The 18,812-nt window shown below is 49.9% G+C and overlaps 3 protein-coding genes across 3 annotated transcripts; 2 read left to right on the plus strand and 1 right to left on the minus strand.

Moving 5' to 3' along the window:
* Positions 1-552: 552 nt before the first annotated feature.
* HOO65_020073 (Transcription-associated protein 1) lies at positions 553-12,718 on the minus strand (the record flags this gene model as incomplete). The annotated part of the gene is made up of 5 exons (XM_071006236.1): positions 553-1,293; positions 1,366-2,312; positions 2,398-12,325; positions 12,395-12,552; positions 12,670-12,718. 5 exons carry the CDS (start codon positions 12,716-12,718, stop codon positions 553-555), a joined length of 11,823 nt encoding a protein of 3,940 aa, XP_070860711.1.
* A 1,116-nt stretch (positions 12,719-13,834) lies between these two features.
* Positions 13,835-14,378, plus strand: HOO65_020074 (Protein AIG2 C; the record flags this gene model as incomplete). The annotated part of the gene is made up of 2 exons (XM_071007078.1): positions 13,835-14,249; positions 14,338-14,378. 2 exons carry the CDS (start codon positions 13,835-13,837, stop codon positions 14,376-14,378), a joined length of 456 nt encoding a protein of 151 aa, XP_070860712.1.
* Positions 14,379-17,597: 3,219 nt separating this feature from the next.
* On the plus strand, positions 17,598-18,809 carry HOO65_020075 (uncharacterized protein; the record flags this gene model as incomplete). Its single annotated transcript, XM_070999983.1, has 1 exon — positions 17,598-18,809. The coding sequence occupies one exon, from the start codon at positions 17,598-17,600 to the stop codon at positions 18,807-18,809; it is 1,212 nt and encodes a 403-aa protein (XP_070860713.1).
* Between the last annotated feature and the right edge of the window lie 3 nt (positions 18,810-18,812).

Here is an 18,812-nt window from a genome sequence, read left to right on the forward strand (position 1 = left end):
AATTTGGAATGCAAAAACTTAGGTCATTGGTATCTCATGGCAGATTCAATCCTGGAAAATATTCAAGGCATACTGTACTATCTGTAGCACTGATGTCTTGGGGTGCTGTAAAGTGGCACGCTAGGACGCTCGTATTGCACTCAGTACTACTATATGTAGTCTTTTGAGCTCATCAAGGTATCATTGTGATTGTGATGTTGTAGATAAACAAACCAACAACGACAGAGAAGCCAATCACATTTGATAAGGGTGCTCGAATGAAACTCACGGGGCGGCTAATGCAGATTTTGGAGAAGGAGGGGTGGGGATACCATGGAAATGGCGGAAATTGCCATATAATCCAAAAGGACACATGGTGCAGAGGCGACGACGCCATTTACGGTAGTGGTTGGTTGGATGTTGGAAATGGAGTAAAGGCAACTCTTTTCGGTGTACATATCTATATACAAACAGGAAAACATCAAAGAAAAAGCATGAAAATAGCGTTGAAACCCAAATTTAACACAGAAAAACAAAGATAAAAGACTCAAACACACAAAAAGTGGCAAAGGCCTAAAGATACGCCATCCACAAGGCATCGCTCATTGCTAAATGCATCGGGTTCACTGCCTTGGCCACTAGATCAATAACACTCTGCGTTGCCGGCAAACTGCCTACACTTTGGCATGCCAGGGCTGCTGCCCTCTTGACAATCGCATCGCTGTTGAGCTGCACACTTTCGCGCAACTGGTTCTCCGTCATTTGTGGCTGTCCTGGACCAGCTCCACTAGCCCCAGCCGAGCCAGCTGGCTGCCGCTGGTGGCTGGTGAACCAATGAATGATCTCATCGCGCACAAAAAGTGCTAACGAGTGCTCGAGATCAGAGCCTGCAGGTTCCGTGAGTGAGCGGGCGATGGACAGCATAGACGCGGTGAAGATACCCTCAGTAGCCAGCGGGCCCATGAGGATTTGCAGGTTGGGTGTTAGACGAAACGGCACGGGCTCCGGGTTGTGGAAGAACGGCTTCGATGATGAGACATATGGGATCAGATCCGACCCCCAGATGTTTCCGGTGGCCCGCGAGATGTGCATCTTTTGAGGCTGTCGATTGTGCATAGACAGGATGTATGTCATAAACGACAGGGAAGCTAGTTGGTATGAGAACTGCTTGCGGAAAAGGAAGAACTGCTCGTAGTCGGCGTAGATGGCATGGAAGTAGTCGAGAACGACATGCTGGGGGACAAGTTCGTCCTGGATAGCAGTAAAGACTTGGTAGCGAGCCTGGATATTCTGGTCTCCAGACTGGGCGGGCTTCTGCAGATTAGTGTTAGCGGAGGGAATCGATGTTAGAGTTTAGGGTAGTAAAAAAACACATGATATACTTACGCCATTCTTGGCATCCAGCAGCGCATGAAGCCGTTCAATCATGACGAGAATTGGCTTGTCCTTGGGAATGCCGTTGCGTTTGCAGTAGCTATCGAACACTGCCTGTAATGAGATGTACGAAACATCCTCATGCACCATACGCAAATGCGCAGCCAGCGGCACCATCCACGGCAGCGTGAACTTGAGATCTCGCCGCCGGGTCTCCTTTTTAGCTGCAAGAGTCTCGTTAAGACCACGGAAGAGCTGGCACGTTTTTTCTTCGCGGCGGCAGTGGCGCGCAGCCGGGTGTTGCACTGCCCATGAGTGTACACTGCCATCGTGTCCACGGATCTTGAGACGACGGTAGCTAGCACTGACGCCACGAATGAGGTCGACGTTGGGCAGGAAGCGCTGAATGCGGATAAAGTCCTGGTTCTTATCCTTGTGTTGTAGGTACTGGCCGGGCATCTCTACGTCGTCAAACTTTTGATACGAGAATTCGCTAAGGTGAGGCGAGAATGACTCCAGCGGTACTGTCAGAACTCGGCGATCCAGCTTTTCCTCAAACTTGTTGCGCCACGTACGCAATCGCTGAATGTACTCGTACATAGTTGGCTTAACCTTGACAAAGTCTTCCTCGAATGAAGCCTTGATATGCGGCGGCAGGATCGTATCGGCAAAACGCGTAATGTTGGTTTCTGTAGCGGCGGGAAGTTTGACATCCTTGCCAAACGAGTGAGGCATGCGACTGACATAAGCCAAGCCATCGTTCAGAAGAGCGACGATGAGGCGGTAGGCGTCTTCGTCCAGAGGACACTTAAACTGCTTCTGGATCTGGTCGACCATGGTCTCCATGCTCAGTGCTAGCAGCGGGAAGGCAGTCTTGAGCACTGCAACCAGTTCGTCAAGGTATTCCCAGACATGGCGCTTGCCGGGCTCTGTGAGATCGGCAGGGTTAGGGGCAGCACCTATAAAAGAAGAGAAAAGAGATGTTAGTAAATATGCCAGCATTTTGGGGAGTGACGGGCTTCTCTTCTGCGATCGGCCACCTACCGTTGTTCTGTTGGGCCTGCTGAGCTCGCAGTCTCGCCAGCCGCTGTTCATGATTCTTGCGGAGAGTCATCACATCATCGCGGATCGTTCTAAGATGGAAATACAGCGCTTGTGGGTATGACTTGGCAATTTTAATCAGAATCGGTTGCAGGCGTGGGGCTTCCTTGTGATAAAGGCCACCTAGAAGCTGTGGGATAAATGTAATCCAATACCACACGGGAATGTCGCTCTTATACTCTTCAAACCCGCCAGATATCTGTCCCTTTGCGTCGTCGAGACTCAGCAGCCACAGGATGCGTGCTACCAGTTTGCGACTCTTGGCGTTCTTGAAGGAAGCAGCCGCATGCAAGTACGAAATAAGAGCTAGACGGCCGAGGCCGAGGTTTGTTGGCTCAGCCTTGAACTTGGCATCATGGAAGCGGCCCCATTCAGCCCATGCTTTAGCGGCAGTGATGTCAAACCACAGTGCCGTACCGTATGCCTGATCAGCCTCCTCCTTTTCGCTGAGCCTCTCTAGGAACATGCCCTTGAGCGTGTAAAACTCGGCCTTTTGCGGAGGAGTAAAATAGTTGAGGTTAGTGTTGTTGATCACCTCAAGACCAGCCTTGAGCTCCTCAGGGTTTTCAAAGTGGCATTTAGCCTGTTCGCGCAATTTGAGGAAAGCCTCTTGGATCTCAATGTTGGGCAACGTGTAGATGCGACTGAGCTGGTTGATGCAGACATCACTAAGACCATGCTTACGAGACACATGCGCAAACCGGTTGATAATCCAGGCTGTCTCATGGTACCCGCGATAGGCGTATGACGTGTTGCTGGTGTTAGGAGGATTCTGCGGAGCCAACTGGAGATAGGTTTGGTTGATAAGAACAAATATGTGCTGGCGCCAGCTTACTAGCTCCTGCCACGATTGGATGTCATCCCAAGGGTTAGGAAGACGGTCTCTCCATGCACCAAGGAGAAGCTTAAGCTCGCCTGACTTGACATCGAGATTGGCCTGAGAAGTGGCCACTAAGCTCTGGCAGATGACGCTAGCGTCGTGGAGCTCGACTAGAAGTTGGAAATTATGGAGCAACGATATGTGGGCTCCGGTGAACGAGTTGGGCAACTGGTGCCACTTACGGATTGTCAGCTGGATGCTCTCGTCACAAACCTTGCTAAAGTCGGTTGATGTCATGATTGGTAGAGGCTGAGGCTGTGATGGTTGGGGGGCAGGGGTTGGGGGGGCAGCCTGCCCGTTGGCCTGATTGGCTTGTGCCGACTGTTGTGAGGGTGGAGGAGCAGCGTGGGTATTGCTAGCCTGAATTGTTATGCTATCGTGATGAAGCTTGAGCAAAGTCATGAACGACTGGAAGTACATGCGGCGAGGGGTCGGTGCATCCATGATGCCCTTAAGGATGTTTTCTAAGGCTTCGCGATGTTCCGATGCCTGCCACATGTCGGTGGCTCTCCAAGCACACTCAAGCAGGAGATCCTGGAAGTTTTCATGCTTGGCATACTCCTGGAGAATCTCCCATTGCTGGAGCTTCATGGCACAGCGAACCCACTCATCCTCCCAGAGCATGTATTCGGCCGGCTGGTAAGGAATGACTCCGGTGCGTGCACGAATCTGCGCTGCCTCGTACATCTTTTGGGCCTTATCCCATAGACCACTTTGCTGATAAGACAACGCAGCATTGGTCTCGACAAACTGGCAGCGCCGCCTCCACGCACCATAGAACAAATCATCCTCTTGCAGCCCAGCATAAAGCTCCGTCAAAGCATCAAGGTTACTCTCACGAACTGTAGCGGACTCCGATTCGGGTTTGATGGCTGCCTGTTCCATCTGGATCAGGGCTGTGTACCAGCTGCCATACGTACGAGCAACAAACTTGAGCACATGAGGAGGGAGCTTGCATTCAGGCCAAGCTTTAGCCGCGCCATCCACAAGAGATTGCACGACATTGGGCCGTCTGTCAAGCTGGCGGGAATGGTACTCTTTGGTCAGCAGAACAACCAGGGCCTTTTGCAGCTCTGCCCGATCGTCGCGAGAGACGACACTCCAAAACAGAGGGTAAAGACGAACCCAAAGTTGGTGGGAGACATTTGGGTCTGTGTGTTGAAGCTGCACAAGGGGGTCTAGAATATCACGGACCTTAACATCGCTAAGCTCCGAGACGAAGGCTCGGTGGTTCGCCATGAAGTTGTTGTAGCGGTCATCCGGCATCATGCCCGGTTCACGCTGGGGATCGCCAGAGGCGTGGGTTGATAGCAAGAGCGTAATAGAAAGGGTGCGGAAGTCCTCGCTTTGAAGTTGGATGGAGTGGTGAGACTCGATAGAAGCGAGCAAAAGCTGCGACGCTTGAGAAAGCCAGAAAGAGTCCGCAAGCGAGTCCCAGCTCTGACCTGAAATCACATAAGCTAAGCGGGTAGCCGCAGTCTTGGACAGACTCTTATCGAAGATTGCCATGAAACGATCACGCAGAGAAGCATCCTGCGCACGGGTACCAACCAGGAAAGCCTGCTCCATCCGGACTGTAAGCTCAGTATGGGCAATTCGCGGGTCTTCATAAATGCGAAGAACCAGCTCGAGGAAGCGGTTAAGTAGCGTGGGGTCAGCCCGCTGTTCAAAGGCAAGCATCTTGTGCAATACGGCCGTCCTTTCCTTGAGTGTGGGCCAGATTCCATCAGAGCGGAACACCCACGTCTCAACCATGGCCAGAATCGCTTCACACAGTTCCATATGCTGGGACTTTTCCACTAGAGTGGCCAAAACACTGAGGAAAGGCCGGCGGTGGTCATGCAAAATCTCCATCCGCAATGCCACAGTATGAATAGCCTTGAGCATTAGCCTAGTCTGAAGCTCTAGACGGTGTGGGGTCATCTCCTCAGCAGATGATGCATTGGTTGAGTTGGCACCGTTGTTGGCAGAGTTGTTGGCAGTCACATTAGCCTGGTGATTGGCAATAGATTGATAATGCTGCACATGCTCTCGAGCCAAGCGACTTTGGAGAGCCTTCATGAGAGCTGGGATATGGTTGTCAATAGTAGACTTTTTCCACTGGCCCAAGGACCACAGAAGGTTCACGCCCGCCATGTAGTTGCCGCCGGCCATAGCCTCAGTAGCCAGGTTGCACAAGCCGGAGACAGTCTCAGACATTGGTGCCTCAGCATCACCATCAACATCGGCGTCTTCCATGGCAACATCCTCGGGGGAAACTTCAAGGAGACGCAACATCAACGGCTTAATCTCACGACCTTCATCACATTTGGCATCAGCGCCATGTAGGCAGTCTTGGACCTCAGGGTTTTCGGATTTCAACGAGCGGTCAAGCAATTTCAACAGCTGGGGCAAATGGCGCAGCACCCACTCGTCAGTCTGGGAGTTGACCACAATCCGCAGGACCTGTAGCATGTTGACGATTCCACAGAGCACCTTTTCGTCGATTTTGACTTCTTTATCGTTAATATCAGCAGACAACACAGCAGCAGCCTTATCACTAGTGAGGAGAAGCTCGGGCACATTTCCAAAGAGATCAAGCTCGAGATCCCCCCAGTACTTGGGCTGCAACAGGTTGAAGAGAAGCGCAAAGGCCCGGCGACAGAGATCTGGATGGCCATGGGCCAAAGAGGTAGGCATGGGCTCTTTAGCCTTGGCCGAAGTGACAGGATAGCGTTCTCCATTTAGCTGTGCGATGAACTCAACAAGCTGCTTGATCATGCGCAGACGGAAAGCCGGCGGAATCTGAAACTCAGGCCGGGGCGTTGCGGAAGCCGAAGCCGGGGCCGAGCCCCCAAGAACAGTAGGAGCAGCAGATGCAGAAGAAACAGCAGGAGTAACAGCTCTCATGGCGGGAGAGTCAATAGCACCGCTTTCTGTGTCCTCCAGCTTGCGCTTTCGAGATACCGGGGATGCAGTGGGCGATTTAGTGGGGGCATCCCCTGAAAGGCCTTCGACACGGCGCTTCTCCCATTCCCAAATAAGCCACATCATGTTCAATGCTAGTTTTCGACTCTCAGAAGATGAACCAGCATTGGGGATGACCTTGCGAATTGAACTAATGATAGCAACAGCATACTTTTCACGGGCTTCATAAAAAAGATCGGGATGCTTGACCAGAAAGTGGAAGATGTTTTGCATCTGCTGGCCATTACTATGGCCCTCATCCAAAAGCACACGTCGAGGCGCAATCGCCCATTGCACTGTTCTATCCTGGGCCGGATTGCCGCAATACTTGGGAAGAACAGGGGCAATGAGATCCAGGCCCTGGAAAACAAGGGCACGGCCTTCATTATCTTTCAGACGAAGAAGAGAACAATATATCTGCATGATGATCTTGGGAGGCGTTTCATACAATGCAATAAAATACGCAATGACAACGTAGGCCGCATGCTTGATCACCACGTCGTCTAGGCGAATAAAGGTCCAGCCAAACTTGATGATCTCTTTACGGGAGTCCTGGAAGTCCTCATGGTGATATTTGATAAGCAGTGCAGAAAGTTGCAGAATCTCCAGACGAGTGTGGTCAATCTCCGGACTGCTATCGTCCGAGGCCGTATCAGGATGGACCTTCCAGATCTTGGTATTTATAGCTTCCATAACAGAGCTGTCCAGCAACGACTTTTCAGTTCGGGGCTTCGTCGGGCCCCAGTTCTTCATCACGTCCATAGCAAAGATGGGGTTCACGATGTTGTGCAGGACAAACTTCTTTGTGCGTTGAGACACTGCCTTTGTGCTATAAGCATCAAGACACTTAAGAACGGTCTCGCGCCAAAACTCTACATCATCACTACATACAATAGAGTGGTAAATGTGATGAATCAGGCGAGGAGACGATGGCAGAACTTTCATCATCATGGCATCAATAACGGTAAACAAGGGGTCTAGGTTGCGAGGCATATGCTTAAGCGAGTTCAGCAATACCGTGATAGCAGCCTGCGAGGCACGCGCTGCAGGGATCCGAAGGTGCGATGGCAATCTCAGATTAGCGGGAATCTGGGCCGACTTATTACCGAGACCCTGTTCCATTTGAGCAGCCGCATTGCGAACCCATGTAGTTACTTCAGGGCGTTTAAGCCATGAGGCAGCACCAGGACTACTACTCAGAGCCTCAAGAATATACAAGGCATTGACCATGACAACAAACTTGGTGTCCTTGTTCTGCGAAATAACGTCATTGCTTCGCTTCAGCAAGGCATCGATATCGTTGTTGGCCATGTCTTGAAGTTTCTCACACGCCGAGTTAGTCAGTGCCTGGGAAAACAGAATCCCGTAGCGCTGGTCTTCAAGTTTTGCCAAACACAATGCCCAGAGATCCTTAGGGTAAGTGTTAAAGTATTTATAAACTGGCTCACGGAACGGCGTGCTTCTAGTTCTTCTTAAGCCCGACTCCAGGTCGAGAAAGGTCTCAACAAGTTTCTCCTTGAACCTTCCAGCTTCTGGGGGCAGCAGGTGGAAAATGTTGAACAATAGAGAAATGACCTTGATCGCCGGGCTTTGCTCAAACAAGGTGAATGACAGTTTGTTTATGGTCAGCGAGTCGGCTAGAGTCTTGACATGATCAAGCAGGCGGGATCCGATTTCCACTTTGAAGTAGCTGGTCAGAAGCATTAGCAGTCGTGCAAGGTTCTCCAAGCAGTGAGGGGTCAGCTTCTTAGGGTCCTGAAGATTGGCAAGGACAGGTCGAAGACCGCTCTGCAGAAGTTCCTTGGGAAGCTTTTGGGTAGGCGTCAAAACAGCCCGCAAAGCCTCGCTACCAGCCTCAATAGTTTTTGCGTTGTCTGAGTACAGACACTTGAAGAAAGTTGTTACAATCTTAGTACGCGTCGAGTTATTAGTTGATGCCTTAGCAAACTCCTCAAAGCTCATGGCACTGCTTAACAGCTTTAGACAAGACACCCGCAAATTGACAATGTTTTCTCTGGTACGATACTCCGAGAATTTGTTAGCCAGAGAGTCATCAGGGGCATCTGCCAGGGCCAAAGATTCCATTAGCAAGCGCATGAGTGGCTCATCGAAAACGACCCACTGGCGGTTGAGGTTCATGTGGTAAGTTACAGCATCAATGTAACCAATCTGAGTAGCAAAGGGAAGTGCTCTCAGGGGCTTGGCATACACTGTTTGAAGAAGACGTTCTTTTTGCGGCTCAACGAGATCCCAAACTTCACAGTCCGCAGCCTTGGCAATCAGCTCAAGTAGTTTCTTAGCAGTTTCCCGTACATGACGGTTCATGTGTGAGAGATCAGCGTTGAAATGGGCGCAAATCTGGAACATCTTTGATTGTTGACGTGGAAGCTTTGGCTGGGCTTGCTGCGACTGGGGCTGACCTTGGCCTTGGCCTTGTCCTTGGGTTTGGCCAGGTTGATTGACAGCCGGAGGCTGGCCAAGTGCTGGTGTTGGAGGCTGTGAAGGAGCCGCAGCCGCCCTGATAGGAAGAACATCCTCCTTCTTAATATCCTTCGTGATGCGCTGGAGGAGAATGTCAAGTGCAATCTGGGCGGACGAGCGAGTTTTCTCCGGAAGATCCTGGGGCATGTCCTTAACAACGTACATGAGAGCCCGGATAAACTCGATGGTCTGTTTAGGAGTGAGCCAGCTGTCGCCCAAATCTAGTTCCGTCAAAAGAAAACGAATACCGACTGTGCCGCCATTCTTCGTGAACCATTCCTCCTCGTAGCACGAGTGCATTAGTACGCTACTGAGGTAGCCAAAGAAGGGAACCATGGACACGTCTTTCTCTGTGCCAAGAATAATAGTAGCAGCTGAGTACACCTCGCGAATGGCCATTTTACCAGCCTCGCGGACATCAGGATGGTCCGAAGCCAGTGCCTCAACAGCAGCATCGGCTAGTACGCGATTGTCAATGTAAAGCGGTCCCTCGCCGGCCTTGGGATCAAAAAGCGCCTTAATCCGCTTTGCATCGACAAGTGCGCGGCCGAACTCAGCGATCGTGAAATGGCGGCAAATGTTGAGCAAGAATGCCTGGGCATCGTCCTTGAGCTCAGGAAAAGCCATGGCAGACATGATAGCCTTAAGCAGTTTCTGTAGCATCTTGTTCTGGCCATCACGCTTGGCAATCGACCGGTCACGATCAGGGACAGCAAATGAAGCAAAGTTGAATTGATCTGCGTTTTGCGTCATATCATATGCCTGTAGTCGCAGAAGCCTAGGAAAATCATCAGGCAAGTTTTCAAGACCAATGCGAAGCTTGATTTGAGCAATAATAAATTTGAGAGCCAGTCTCTTGTAGTGGCCCTCGGACTGGCCTTTACTACTGCTGGCTGTGCTCTTGTTGTTAGTCCGAGGGAGCTCAGTCAGCTTCTCAATAGCAAGATCAACGCCAAGCTCGACGGGAAAAGCGCGGTCCTTTTTCGACCCCACCAGGCGGACATCAAAGCTTGCGGGATCTGAGGCAAAAGTCTCAAACTTGAGCGGGTTTCTGAGCACCATTGACTTTCGATTGCGGCCACCCAACTTTCCTAGAATCCTCATAGTTGTGTGAGAGTGGAAGTGTGGGTAAGGATGGGGGCGAAGATGATCGAACAGAGCAGTCATAAGATCGTCCATGACTGGTAGAAGAATGGGGTCAAGGTAGTCTGCCGTCAGGTTGTCAACGCAGAGTTCGAGAGTTCGGAGACCTTGACTAACTAGCTCCGGGCCTGAACGAAGAGCAACAACCAGCGGGCGCATAAGAAAACTTAGGTATGGCAAAAGATTACTCAGCCTAGCGGGGACGGTAAGACACAATTCAACGTAGAGGTCTCTCTCGGGCAGACGGCGAGCCGCCAAAAGGAGGTTGTTGAGGACTTCCAAAAGCATTTCGAGAAGAGGCAAGATCTGTTTATAAAGATGCTCAAACTTCCCGCCGCCAATGCTTCGAAACAGTGAACGCAACAGCAAAAAGTAGTTCATGGGCTCCTCGGCCTTGGTTGACAAATCAATGGATTTAGTCACAATGTCTACCACATGAGGCTGCAGAATTGGCTCATTCTGGTTAGCAAAGAGCGTAACAGCCATGAAGGCAAGCTTGAACAGACGCAACAACACTGAAGACTTCTTGATATCTGCTGTCCCAACTTCGCCAATACGATCCATCAGGAACCGTAGCAGCATGCCACAGAAGCTAGGAGAAGTCGCCTCGCTGGCTAAGAAGAACTGGGGAATATGCAGCAAAGCTGGATGATCAAATATGAGCTCGTACAAGTGAGGAATCTCTTCCTGGAAGATCTCATGGAATGTTGAAGGGTCAACAGCGTGGAACAGAGTCGCAAACGACTCGATTAGCTCCTTTTCCTCCTTGCTGCTCGAACTCATGTATGTGTTCGCCATGTACTCGGCGGTAGAAGAAAACTGAGTCTCTTGCTGCTGTGGGCTGTCTACATCATAGTATTTGAAAACCTGGGCACCCTGGCGGAAGGTCTTGATCATGATGCCCACCTCCTCTGGTGAGAAGCCACATGTAAATTCCTGCCAGTTAGGAGGGGCGTTGGTAATATCAACAGCAGGCGTCGTAGGGTTGCATATTCGCAACTGGTAAAAGATGCGCTTCAGTCCATGCATCATGGTCTGGAAAAGAAATTTGTTTTCGTGCACCGGATCGCCTGTTCGATCTAAAGGTCCAGCCGGACGGATCGGCATCGCAGAGAAGATGTCAACCTCATCCCATTCAGGCACATTTTCCTTGTCTGCTAAATGATTTTCTACTATTTCCTGTGGCGCATTAGCCAGTGCCCTAGATCGCTTTACAGCATTGGGATACTGGTGGTTCATATCAGCGAACTTGTCGGCAAAAGCCTCCATAATCACCATTAGGTAATAGCGAGCATCTTCTTTGTTCTCCATCTTGGCGATGCTGTCAACCATGTTGATCAGCAAGCGCGCGCTCATGCTTTGGAAGCTAGTGCCAGGAAAAGGATTTTGGAGGTTCTTGGTATAAACACTAACAGCCTTGCGGATTTGATCAGGCTTTAGTTGTTCACGGACATTATGAATAAGATCTGCCAGCATGCTATAAGCTAAGGGCCGGTTTGTTTCATGCACGGCCAAGCCATCCCCAATAAGAGTTTCTTCGTCAAGAAGATCGTTAATTTGTGGGAGGAAAAAAGCATGGAAGTTGAAATGAATCATATGCCGCAGAGCAATGAGCAGCTCTTTCCGCGTGCCAGATTTTTCTCTTGGACAATCACGCAGGAGACGTACGATGATAGTAGGCAGGGTCTTGATGACGTCCGCCATGTCCTTGTGGTATTGTCTGAATAGGAAGACCAGGAACGTGAGGGTCTTAGCCTGAGCGCCAATCAGGTCGCCAAACGCCGCCCGATTTTTAATGGCGGGGCTCACACCTGTGAATATCTGACCCTTGGCGGCAGCCTGAGCATGTGCCTGGTGCTGTGCAGCCGCTTCCTGATTAAGAACAGCCTTGATCGCAGGAATGAATGTTTTGACGTTCGCAGGGACTATTTGCCGATATGTCGAGAAAATAGCGACCACAATGATAGGGCACTCTGACAAAACCTTGAACGATTGCATTCCCTTGACTAAAAGACGGTTTTGCTGTTGGGGATCGGGGCCAAGATCGTTGACGGAAGATGCAGGCGAGTCGGGGCGAGGAGACTGGAAGCTAGCCTGGGTATTTACTGTCGCAGGCGGAGCATTGGTCGAGCCAGTAGCTGGTGAGTTGTCAAGCTGCTCTCGCACAATCGTGCCAATTTGGTTGAAAATTTCTTGGATGAGGGACAAGAATGGTTGAACCTTGGTCTGGGCAATCTTTGCGGGGTTGCGCATGATGTCGGCGACGATCTTGACGCACAGAATTGCATTCTCTTCGTTGTCGACGCGAATCTGGGCCATCAAATCATCAATGGTCTGGTTCAAGAGGGTCTCAAGGCCTTCGATGGAAGCGGAACCATTGGGGAGACGTGTCAGAGTGTCGAGAACAGTGTGTCGCAAGCGCTGTGATTGGCAATTTCGGTGGTTAGCAGCGCCTCAGTTTGCAGATACCAGGAAATTAAAACGAAATACCTGTTCGATAGAGCCGCTCTGGAAGTTAGGCGGTCCTCGGAGCACATTGCTGAATACTGGTAGAAGAGTCTGTAGGAGGCGAGAGAGATGGGGGCTATTGGCGTAGTGGTCTATGGCTTCCCGAATTCCACTCGCAGCTTCAAGTCGAGTTTTATAATCTAGAATCACAGAGCAACAGCAGTCAGTTAGCATATGGTTCTCTTATAAAGCTAACCCACACTACGTATCCGAAGATATAAAGCGAATGAAGCTGTAAGGATCTAGAGCACACGAACCAAGGTCTGAATTGTTCAGGCGCGTGATAGACTCTTCAATTCCAGTCATCGTAGATAGCTATTGCGCATTTGAGGTGCGCAGGCCTGAGAGTGGGAGGGTTTGTGGTGTTGATTTATGGTAGATGCGATCACAATACCGATGGCATTTGCTAGTGAGCCCAGATCGCAAGGCTGAGAACCAGTTTTTGGTGGATTCTCTTGAATTTCTTCGCTTGATGGACTTTCAATAATAAAAGGCAACACCAAGCAGGTAATAAAACGAAGGTAAGGAGAATTCTGGTGATGTTGTTATTAATAAAAAAAAAGCGCAGCAGGAAAAAGCGAAAAAAGGAAAAAAAAAAATCGAAATTATATCAGAAACACAAGCATCGCTTTTGTCGTTCTCGTCTAGTTATGAAGCTCTGCAAGCGCGCAAGTTGCCGCTTTTTTTTTAAGTTAGTGAAGCATGAAATCATGAAATCCCACTTGGGCAGAAAACTAAGAGAGAGCTCGGCAGAAATTCTGGGCACCAAGGCAAGTTGGGGCATGTCGTCGACAAATCCAAAGAGCGCTAGGTACGGAACAACTATTATCCGTCCCTAATGGCTAGCTTTGATTGGCTGGCTATCTTAAGAGGGTCGATAGTCTCGACGTCAATGAACATTGCTACTCGACAAAATCATGTAGTTAGCTTCTAAGAAGCCAATGGCAGCGCTAGATCCAATTGCGCCTTTGCATATATGTATGCTTACCAGCTTCGATGATATTCTGGCCCGATTCTTGATGGATTGGGCCGCGGGTGTATTACACTTGCCGGGCAGTAGGGTTAACAGTGTGCTGTGTTATCGATAACGATGTCTAAGTAGGATAAGATAAAGGTTCCCCACTTAGGGTCACACACGCTAGGGTTTTTCAACAGACCTTGGATCATGGGGGTGTTCTTCAACTTGTGGTTGTTGGTCAACCATCGCATCACCAGCTGCCCTCGAGATTTGAAACATACCGCAATGAGCGGCGACTACACTGCATTTTTTTACGGTATCGTCAACTCCGATCTGCATGTCTCGCGATGGGCGTTTAACTAATATTATATGCTAATATTCTAGGGACCTTGGTGTGCATGCATGCCCTTGATACTTTATGTGTATATGCTGCTAATCCTCATGTCTACTAACGTCGTGCATAGATGGTACCCGAAGTGTTTTTCACAGTCACTTTAAACACTGCATCGCCACCTAAGGCTCTCTCTGACCTTTACGCATTTTGCCCTGCTGTCCTTAAAGACCATGCTCGACACCGTGTAGTCCACGAAGACTACCCTGGCGTTATCGCCGAACAGGGTCATTCGGTTTTGGGGGTCTTTGCCACAGGGCTGACTGAAGCAAACCTTGAAAAACTAGATCTCTTTGAGGGACCCGAGTATCAGCGCCAGTCTGTCAGCGTTACTGTCCTGGACAAGAATGGCAAGGAGGTTAAGGAGGTTAAAACCAACACGTATATCTTTATAGATGCCAATCTCTTGGAAAAGCGCGAGTGGGATATTGAGGAATTCAAGAGCGAAAAGCTATCTCTGTGGACACGCAACGAGTTTGTTTTTGAGGGTGAGTTTGGCTTGCAAATTTTGCTCATTGCGCTACGTGCTGTGATATTACAAACATTTACTAACATAACATTATTGTAAACTTTCAGGTTGCCTTGTCCCTGCTGATGTCAAGACCAACAGCACTTGAAGGGCTTGAAAACCATCGCTATTGAAAACAGGAAACTTGGCATAAGAAAAGATCGACAGGAGATGTCTACAGCGACTGAAGAGTGGCGAACTTGCCGTCATTTTTAACCAAGTGCAACTGGCCCTGAAACATTTAAGCAACTATAACTATTTCTTTGTTAGTCTGCAGAAAATGTTTCAAGTTTCAAGGTTATGCAAGCCTCGTGGAGTAGCATACAAGTTCAGGGGGCAAAAGACGCCCCCTTTTACTGGTCGGTGTTGTCTTCTGGTCTTATCACGTTATGCTTGCTGCTACGGGGTAAAAGCGACAACAGTCTTGGGCACTTCCGAGCAGCCCACATGAATAGTGTCTCAATATCAGAATGTTTCAACGACTAAATGGCCCGTGCTGCCACAAGTGGATTAAAAGGAGAGCGCGGGTGGCCGTGATGCCCTTGCTTTGGCTGGATCTTGAGCAATCTGAGACTTGACAAACGGAAACTCAACGGAAGACCAGCAAACAGGAAAAGGGACAAAAAAAGAGCGGGTACAGGGAGCCCCTGGCCATATGGACTATCGCCAAATTTCTACTATGAGCCAATAAGAAGCTTAGGCCGACAGAGTCTGTCTGGGATCATCCAACTATACGAATGACTTGAACTCAAACTAGCTAAAGTAGCAATTCGTATGGCACCAAGAGAACGATAGGGCAGAGAAGACTTAGCAAGAAAAGGAGAGCGCCTTAGCCGTTGAAGAGCAGCATACACACCGTGGGAAAAAAAAGCATCGCGTTTCAGATTCACACAGAGAGTTCCTTCGGCCTGATATTGGCGTCCATAGTTTGGTTGGCTCTGAGGGCGGGCTTTGAGCGCTTTCAGTGGGCTTGGAAGGAAGAAGGGGCACTAGGCTGGGCTTTTATTGGCGAAGCAGCTCTCTACATCGACCTCTAAGAGCGCCCGGTAGCACTGCATGCTGCACGATTTTTCCAATCACACTCTTTACTCCCCTGTAGGACTCCTACCGGCTGGTAGGGCGAGTGAGATGCGCAGTACTTTTAACTGTCATCACTATAATCTGCGTCTTGTCGCTGCGGAATTTTATTTTTGCCAACAAACAACAGCATGCACCTACATACACACACACACACACACACACACATGTCGAGCTCGCCTTGAATTACTTGGCAGATGGTAGGCATGATATGGGAGAACAGCTGGGACCAACTCTAAGAGCTGTAAGCCTTCAGCTTCACTTATACGCCGCATTTGCCCCTTCGCATACGATATCCAGTCCCAGGAATGCCTGGCTTCCCGATTCTGAAACGAAATCCTGCATCCTCGACGGGGATCTTCATGGATATAGCAAAAAAAAGAGCCCTAGGGCACAGAGTCACCCCGCCACAGCTTTGCTTTTCCCCTATCCTTTCTCCAGACTAAAAGAGGCTGCACCAATAGTAGGCCTCTCAACGGCTGTGCTGCTGCTGCTGAAACCACGACACCTGGCCCAGGCCCGTGCGTGAAAAAGCTTGTTTTTTTTCTCTTTCTTTTTTGGAAGAGCCCCCGCTACGAAAGGCTGGTTGATAGATGTCTCCGATAATCGCGAGGCTGCTTCCCCCCTGTGCAGTCAAGTCGGCCATTCTTAAGTGCTACACCAGCCATGTTGTGCACGTTCTTTTCGGGAGGGAAGAGGAACTTTCGGTGGACGAGAGGGGGGCGGAGGGGAAGGGGAAGGAGACTATAAGATAGGAATTGTACTATCGTGCACGAAGTGTGGGTAGACAAAAACTCAGAGTATGTTAAGAGTTTGTATGTCACACCGACAAATGGCTTAGAGGCATATATATGGACGTACATACACGTGTATACATATATATATATATATATATATATATACATACTCAGCCCATACAGGCTGCCTCACCTATAGTATCATGATATCTAGGCTGAGGTGCCTGCTGGAAAGTCAAAAACTTGCTGGCTTGATGCTAGTCACTACTTGGCATTATGTCGCTGCTAAGTATACCCCTGGTCCCTGTCCTTAGGCACATGTGGAGCACAGCCAAAGGGAGGGAGGGAGGGAGTCAAGTCCTCTTAGCGATCAGGGGAACCTTTTTTTACCTGAAAAGTGTAAGCCTGTTGAGGGAGAAGTAGGCTACGGCGCGGAGTTATCCAGAGGTTAAGACATTCATGACATTGCGGCGTGTCGCTGCGGTGAATGATTGGAGATAACGGGCTGAGCTTACTCTAACGGTTAGCCCTAGAGTCACTGAGAGCCTATGGCCTCTGGCGAAGCTTATGCCCTGCACGGCAACTCCTAGTATGTCTGGGCTTTGGGGCTGCAAGCTCTGTTTTTGCTTCTTTTAGCCTTGCCCCTTGACGTCTGTATGCCTGTTTTTAACCTGCCTGTTTCACTCATTGGCTATTCTAAGCGTTTCCAGTGGCTAGATATCTTCTTCAAGCGCTTTCCGGGCCTCCTAAACTGCCCTAGTTACTGATTCGGATGCATCCCTATGGACTCAAGATTCGTGGAGAGCCAATGGACGCCATGTCAAGAGAAGGGGGGGAAAATAGGTAGAGAGAACCCCCATTACCAGATAGCTCACTTGCATGGGATCCTTGACTTGCCATGTTGAGCCATTTACACAACCCCCCCCCCCCCTAGATGCTGGCTCGCCTTCCCCTTCCTTCTATAGGTGGCCTCGGGTGTCTCTTCCTGTGATCCCCTGGCTCTTGGGATGTCGTTTATGTCAACCTAGGAGTGCCTTGGGATGTCGTATTGTATTGCTGTGTCTCCTGACCTTTGCTGTGCTGCTGGGTTTTAACCTCAATATAAGAGGCACAGTCTACCCTCGTTGTTATCCTCTCTTTTTTTTCGTTTGGACTATATCTCTCACCACACAAACTCACATGTTGAAGACATAGTTGTCTTGTTCGTTCATTCTTTTCTTCTTTTCATATCTTTCATTGGGCTCCTGCCTAGTCTTGACGACTTACGCTCTCTTTCCCTTCTTTTTTTCTTCGATTTTCTTCTACACCATCAGTCTTGACGACCTGGTCACACACTGCCATTCCTTTCTCATAGGTCTTTCTATTTCGACAGTCTTCTGCTTCTAGAGCTTCGATAGTTCCTGAAGTTTTTCTTGTTCTTTCTCTTCTTCCTTTGGTATCTAAGCTCCCTGCCACTCAGTTGGTGTGCTGCCCCCAAAGAAAATTCCCAAAACATCTTCATTTTGCCAATCAAAATGACGTCCTTTAGTACTCTTTTTGCTGCCATGCTGGCTGTGGCTTCTACAGCCTCGGCACACATGAAGATCACCTCTCCAGTTCCCATTAACGCTGCGAGCCTGAATAACTTCCCCCTGGCCGCTGATGGAAGTGACTTTCCTTGCAAGTTTGGCTCCAACGGCTATGAGTACAGCAGTGACTCAACGGAAAACAAGTACTCCGTTGGCTCGACTAACAACCACCTAGCTTTCATGGGATCTGCTGTGCATGCTGGTGGCTCTTGCCAGGTGTCTCTAACCTATGATCGTCCACCAACCAAGGACTCAGTTTGGAAAGTCATCACCTCGTTCGAGGGCGGATGCCCCGCCAAAGACCAGGCAGGAAACTTCCCTGTCGAGGATCCCAACTATATTGACCCATACACCTACAACTTCACCGTCCCAGACGGTCTCGAGCCCGGCCAGTACACGCTGGCATTGACTTGGTTCAACAAACTGGGCAACAGAGAAATGTACATGAACTGTGCCCTCGCTACGCTGGAAGGAACTGGCGGTGACAAGTCAGTGTACGATAGCCTTCCTAACATGGTAGTAGCAAACATTGGCAACGGCTGCAGCACCCCGCCGGCTACTGACCTCCAGTACCCGGATCCCGGCCTAAACCTGCAGCTGTTCAATGGCGCCACTGAAGCTTGGGGTAACCTGGTCGGAACATGCACAGCCTTCACAGGGCCGGCCGTTTCTTCTCTCCCTGCTGGGACTGCCCCTTCATATCCTACACAGGTCGCTCAGGACTCTACAGCTCCGAGCTATGGTGTGCCTACTAACGCTCCCGGCGGTGCGTATGCTCCTTCTGGCGACTCGCAGGCCGCGCCTACCAAGTATGTCCCTTCTGGTGGTCTCTTCTTGGCCACGTCTGATGTGAAGGTTACTGCTACTCCTACGATGACTTACTACTCGCCGACTCCTACTCCGACATCTAATGTCGTGTCTGACTCTGTCTATGAGGCGGGAACTTCTTGTGATTACAGCCAGGAAGGCGAATGGAATTGCATAGGAGAAAGCAGCTTCCAGCGCTGTGCTAGCGGGGAATGGTCTGCTGTAACCAAGCTAGCTTCGGGCATTGTGTGCACTCCGGGCAAGAGCAAGGACTTCGTGTACAAGGCTTCCGGATCCGGTGTCAAACGGGCCCTTCGGATTGGTGCTAAGATGGTAGGCTTCTCGGCTTGAGGC

The sequence above is a fragment of the Ceratocystis lukuohia genome (genome assembly GCF_044167205.1).
Source record: "Ceratocystis lukuohia strain C4212 chromosome Unknown Supercontig2_pilon, whole genome shotgun sequence".
Taxonomy (NCBI): domain Eukaryota; kingdom Fungi; phylum Ascomycota; class Sordariomycetes; order Microascales; family Ceratocystidaceae; genus Ceratocystis; species Ceratocystis lukuohia.